This window comes from Gastrolobium bilobum, unplaced genomic scaffold (genome assembly GCF_033153095.1).
Source record: "Gastrolobium bilobum isolate Gb01-03AN ecotype WA unplaced genomic scaffold, APGP_CSIRO_Gbil_v1 utg14709, whole genome shotgun sequence".
NCBI lineage: Eukaryota > Viridiplantae > Streptophyta > Magnoliopsida > Fabales > Fabaceae > Gastrolobium > Gastrolobium bilobum.
The window spans coordinates 411,100-416,894 of record NW_026897963.1 but is presented as its reverse complement, the minus strand read 5'-3'; the positions used below and the strand labels follow the sequence as shown (position 1 = coordinate 416,894).

At 38.3% G+C, this 5,795-nt stretch overlaps 2 protein-coding genes and 1 non-coding gene across 3 annotated transcripts; 1 reads left to right on the top strand and 2 right to left on the bottom strand.

Moving 5' to 3' along the window:
• Window positions 1–2,708: 2,708 nt before the first annotated feature.
• Window positions 2,709–3,260, bottom strand: LOC133311832 (uncharacterized). Its single transcript, XM_061512940.1, has 2 exons — window positions 3,077–3,260; window positions 2,709–2,917 (listed from the first exon to the last, which is right to left on the bottom strand). Exons 1-2 carry the CDS (start codon window positions 3,258–3,260, stop codon window positions 2,709–2,711), a joined length of 393 nt encoding a protein of 130 aa, XP_061368924.1.
• A 99-nt stretch (window positions 3,261–3,359) lies between these two features.
• LOC133311831 (uncharacterized) lies at window positions 3,360–4,955 on the bottom strand. The gene is made up of 4 exons (XM_061512939.1): window positions 4,472–4,955; window positions 4,296–4,381; window positions 3,833–4,172; window positions 3,360–3,532 (listed from the first exon to the last, which is right to left on the bottom strand). The coding sequence occupies exons 1-4, from the start codon at window positions 4,953–4,955 to the stop codon at window positions 3,360–3,362; spliced, it is 1,083 nt and encodes a 360-aa protein (XP_061368923.1).
• Window positions 4,456–4,562, top strand: LOC133311834 (small nucleolar RNA R71). The gene has a single exon (XR_009751593.1). It is a non-coding gene; the product is annotated as a small nucleolar RNA R71 (small nucleolar RNA).
• Window positions 4,956–5,795: the final 840 nt, after the last annotated feature.

Genomic DNA, 5,795 nt, shown 5'->3' with positions numbered 1-5,795 from the left:
AAGAACTTGACAGCCCACAATGCTCTGTGTTCCAACCCTACCGGTAGATGACATGCTTTCCCAGATAACAATTGAAATGGAGACATTCCAATAGGAGTCTTGAATGTTGTACGGTAAGCCCTTAAGGTGTCATCAAGTTTCTTGGATCATTGACTCCTAGCATTTCCAATAGTCTTTTCCAGTATACGCTTAAGTTCTCTGTTGGAAATATTAACCTGACCACAAGTTTGTGGATGGTATGGGGTACATATCTTATGCCTGACTCCATATTTTGCAAGAGCAACTTCTACCAACCGGTTGTCAAAATGTGTTCCCCCATCACTGATTATGGCTCTCGGAACTCCAAATCGCACAAAGATATTCTTTTTTAGAAATACGATCACAACCCGAGAGTCATTAGTTTGTGTGGCTATGGCTTCAACCCATTTTGAGACATAATCCACTGCCACCAGGATGTACTTATTGGAGTAGGAAGAGGGAAAGGGTCCCATGAAATCCATACCCTAAACATCAAAGATTTCCACTTCCAGTATATTGTTCAATGGAATTTCATGTCTCCTGGATATATTACCAGTTCTCTGACAGTTATCACATGCTTCCACATACTTCCTTGCATCCTTGTACAATGTTGGCCAATAGAAGCCACTCATTAAAACTTTTGTTGCGGTTCTTTCACCTGCAGAGTGTCCACCATAAGCTGAACGATGACAGTGCCATAAGACATCTTGTTGTTCCTCCTCTGGAATACATCTTCAGATTACCCCATCTGAACACCTGTAGAAGAGGTATGGTTCATCCCAAATATATCTCCTTGCATCATGCAGAAATTTTTTCCTTTGTTGCCATGTGAAATCTTTAGGCATTGCTCCAGCAGATTTGTAATTTGCAAAATCTGCAAACCATGGTGAATTATTAATTGTCAAGACTTGATCCTGCACCAACTCAGAAACAGTGCTTATGGCCAGTATTTGCTTGTCAGGGAACTCTTCTTTAATCACTACTTCCGATCCTTCTTGTAGATTTTTCTCTGTGATCCTGGAAAAGTGATCAGCCACCAAGTTTTCAACTCCCTTTTTATCTTTGATTTCCACTTTAAACTCTTGTAGAAGTAACATCCATCGGAGTAACCTGGGCTTAACATCCTGCTTGGTTAACAAATACTTTAAAGCTGCATGGTCAGTGTAAACAATCACCTTTGATCCTAGCAGGTATGACCTAAATTTGTCAAATGTATACACAATAGCCAATAATTCTTTTTCTGTAGTAGCATAATTCTTTTGTGCATCATTAAGAATTTTAGTAGCATAGTATATGACATGCAACAATTTGTCTTTCCTTTGGCCTAGCACCACTCCCACAGCATAATCACTTGCATCACACATCAATTCAAAAGGCAATAAAAAATCAGGTGCCATTATTATGGGTGCAGTGATCAATTTTTCTTTCAGAATGCTAAATTCATGAAGGCATTCATTAGTAAACCCAAACTCTTGTTCTTTCACCAACAACTTGCATAAAGGTTTTGCAATATTTGAAAAATCTTTTATAAAGCGTCTATAAAAACCCGCGTGACCAAGAAAACTTCTCACACCTTTGACATTGATGGGAGGGGGAAGTTTCTCAATAACAGAGATTTTGGCTTTATCCACTTCAATTCCTCTTTTTGACACCTTGTGTCCTAAAACAATGCCTTCTGTCACCATGAAGTGACACTTTTCCCAATTCAATACAAGATTACAATCTTGGCATCTTTTTAAAACACTATCCAAATTTTCTAGACAGGCATCAAAAGTAGGACCAAACACAGAAAAATCATCCATAAAAATTTCAATGCATTTTTCTACCATGTCAGAGAATATAGAAAGCATGCACCTTTGAAAAGTCGCAGGTGCATTGCATAAGCCGAAAGGCATCCTCCGGTATGTAAAGATTCCATAGGGGCAAGTGAATGCAGTTTTCTCCTGATCTTCTGGAGCCACAACTATCTGGTTGTAGCCTGAGTATCCGTCTAAAAAGCAGTAGAAAACATGTCCTGCCAATCTCTCTTGCATTTGATCTAGGAATGGAATAGGGAAATGGTCCTTCCGGGTTGCTAAGTTGAGTCTCCGGTAATCTATGCACATTCTCCAGCCAGTGACTGTTCTTGTGGGAATTAATTCATTATTCTCATTCCTCACAACAGTTATTCCTCCTTTCTTAGGCACTGTCTGCACTGGACTCACCCAAGCACTATCTGAAATAGGGTAGATCATTCCAGCATCAAGCAACTTCACCGCTTCCTTCCTCACTACCTCCTTCATAGTAGGATTGAGTCTTCTCTGTGGTTGCCTTACTGGTTTAACCTCTTCTTCCATCAATATTTTATGAGTGCAGAAAGAAGGGTTAATACCCTTGAGGTCTGAATATGACCATCCCATGGCTGTCTTGTTCTTTTTAAGCACTTCAATCAACTTTACTTCCTCCCCTTCAGACAACAACACATTAATGACGGCTGGGTATGTTTGATCATCTCCAAGAAACACATACTTGAGATTTGAAGGAAGTTCTTTAAGTTCCACCTTGGGTGCTCCCATAGGAATATCATCTACTTTCTTTTCTAACTCTTCTACTTTCGGTTCTTCCGTAAAGTATTCTACACTTGTTTCCTCCTTGAATTTGTCTTCCTCAAGTGAAGAGTTTTCCTCTTCTATCGCTTATTCCACAGCCTCCTATATGACATCTACTTTGAAACAATCCTCCACATCAACAAAATGTTTAATAGGTTCAAACACATCAATGATGACTGTTTCTTCATTCACCCTTAACATCAACTTTCCTTGTTTAACGTCAATCAGAGATCTTGCAGTGGCTAAGAATGGTCTCCCTAGGAGTAGTGGACTTTCAGTATCCTCCTCTTCCATATCTAGTATTACAAAATCTACAGGGAAAATGAATTTATCCACTTTGACCAGAACATCTTCTACCACCCCTTATGGTCTCTTAATTGATATATCTGCTAGATGTAGAATAACATTAGTGGTTTTCAACTTCTTAATCCCCAAAGCTCTGCAGACAGATAATGGCATCAAATTTATACTGGCCCCCAAGTCACAAAGTGCTTTTCCTACTTCCACATCTCCAATAGCAATAGGAATGCTGAAACTACCTGGATCTTTTAACTTCGGAGGAAGCTTCTTTTGAATAAGGGCGCTACATTCCTCCGCTAAAGCAACAGTCTCACCATCTTTCAACTTCCTCTTCTTGGAAAAAAGATCCTTCATAAATTTTGCATAGTGGGGCACGTTTTCCAAGGCTTCAGCAAATGGAATGTTGATCTGTAGTTTCTTGAAAATATCCAGAAACCTTGCATAATGCTGTTTCTAAATTTCTTGCTTCAACCTCTGAGGATAAGGAACTTTGGCATGTGGAGATAGATTAATTGGCTGGTCTTGCTTGTCAGCCATTTTCTTCTTCTCCCACTTCATCAACTTCTTGGGGGAAGAATTGTTTTCAACAACTACTTCATCTTCTTTCTTATCTTCCTTAACATTTTCTTTTTCATCATTCTCAACTTCATCATCTTCAACAACAACTTCTTCCTCCTCTTTCTTTTCTTCCACTTTCTTCTTAACCGGCTGAAGTACAAGCCCACTTCTGGAAATAATGGATTTACAAGGCTCTTTTGGATTCACCAGTGTATCACCAAGAAACTTTCCCTATGATCTCTCAGATATCTGTCTGGACAACTGACCAATTTGGGTCTCCAAATTCTGGATGGATGCTTCCTGGTTCCTGAATGATGTTTTTGTCTTTTGCATGAATGCAGAAGTTTCTTCTCAAAAAGAATTTTAACCCTGAATATATTCTGTAGTGGTCTTAGATAACTGTGCAAAAGCCTTCTCCCATGCAGAGGTATCACCTTGTTGAGAAGAATGTGGTGGAGGAGGATGCAGTGGAGGATTCAACTGATGATTAGAACTATAACTGAACCCTGGGTGTTGATTTCTATTCTTCCATGGTGGAACATACAAATTTCGCCCCTGGTTGTTTTGGTTCCTCTGATCATACCATACCCCATTCACTTCTGCTTGTTCTGCAGATCCCCCATAATCACAATCTTCTGTAACATGGCCTTTTCCACAAATTGCACACACAGAATTAGTGTCCACAGAAGCAACATTTTGAGAGAATAGCTGCTTAGTGAGAGCATCCAACTTTTGTTATTGTTGTTTTTGCATCTGCATCATCTGATCATTCTTGGCTAACAAAGCATCATACCCATTAAGTTTTATAATTCCCGTTCTTCTATCATTCACTGGAGCATTGTCAAATTCTTGAGATGCTAGAGATTCAAATATGTCAAGGGCTTTCTGAGGAGTCTTGGTTGTTAATGAACCACCAGCTGTGGCATTCACCAATGTTCATGTGTTGGTTGTCAACCCTTGGAGAAATATTGCTGCTTGATTTCACACTTCGATTCCATGTTGTGGACATTTTCTCAAGAGTGTTTTGAATCTCTCCCAAGCTTCATAGATAGACTCTAATTCTTTTTGTTTGAACCATGTAATCTCATCCTTCAATTTTGCCCTCTTTGATGCTGAAAAGAACCGGGCTAAAAACTTAATCTGCAGATCATCCCAAGTTGTGATACTTCCTTGAGGTAATGATTGTAACCATCTTCTTGCATCATCCTTCAGTGAATAAGTGAACAATCTTAACAAGATAGCATCTCTAGTCACACCATTGATCTTCACCATATCGCTCAAAAGTAAGAAATTCTCAATGTGCAGATAGGGGTCTTCTGCACTAGTGCCAGCAAATTGTTCTTTCTGCACCAATTGTACTAATGCAGGTTTCAACTCAAAGTTGTTGGGCTCCACATTGGGTCCAACAACACTCCCAATTGGTCGAATGACAGTGGGAGTCATGAAATCTCCCAATGTCCTCTGTGGTGGTGGCCTATGATTTTCTTCCATGACCTCTTTCTGAATTGTCACACTGGATTCACCCCTTTCTTGTAATTTCCTTTGTCTTGCTGCCTTTCTGTTCTTCCTAATTGTCTTTTTTAATTCTGAATCAAACAACAAAGAGTTTGATTAATAGTACCTCGCATACACCAGAATTGGAATTGAACAAAACTTCACACATAAATATAAATTGTTGAAAATAAAAATTCAATCTCAAATATTATGGTGTCTGTCAATGTTGAAAGAACAAATCCCCGGCAACGGCGCCAAAAACTTGTTGCGACTTTAGCAAGTGTACTAGTCGTACAAGTAATAAAATGATAAGTAAATATCGTTCCCACGAGGATTTGTGTTCAAACACCAACTAACCATTTATAATTAAGTTGAATCAAACAAGAATTCATTGAATGCATTGATAATTGTCACCAGAATTTGAATTATATTTGGAATTGGTAAAATAACTAAAATGTGAATTATAATTTTACAACAAGTAGTAAGAAATCAATGTCCCTCAACCATAAACTTATGTAAGAATCGATCTAATTATGAGTTATCTCCCATGTGATGTCAATCAACCTTTTTATTATCACCAAGATGTAATCCCTTACTATCTTGGTTGATACATTAATCAAAAACCCCAATCCCTTGGTAATTTCCTTCTTAATACATACATTAAGCACTAAGATTTTAAAGATTACATCAGAGTCCTAATTCCAATCCCTTGAATAATAGAACACTGATGATGAAATTGTCAGTTACAGAAATAATGTAAACATTCCTGTTCTAGACTACTCCCTTAATGGAAAGGATTGATAAAGACAATTTTATATCATCACATAAAAGATAATC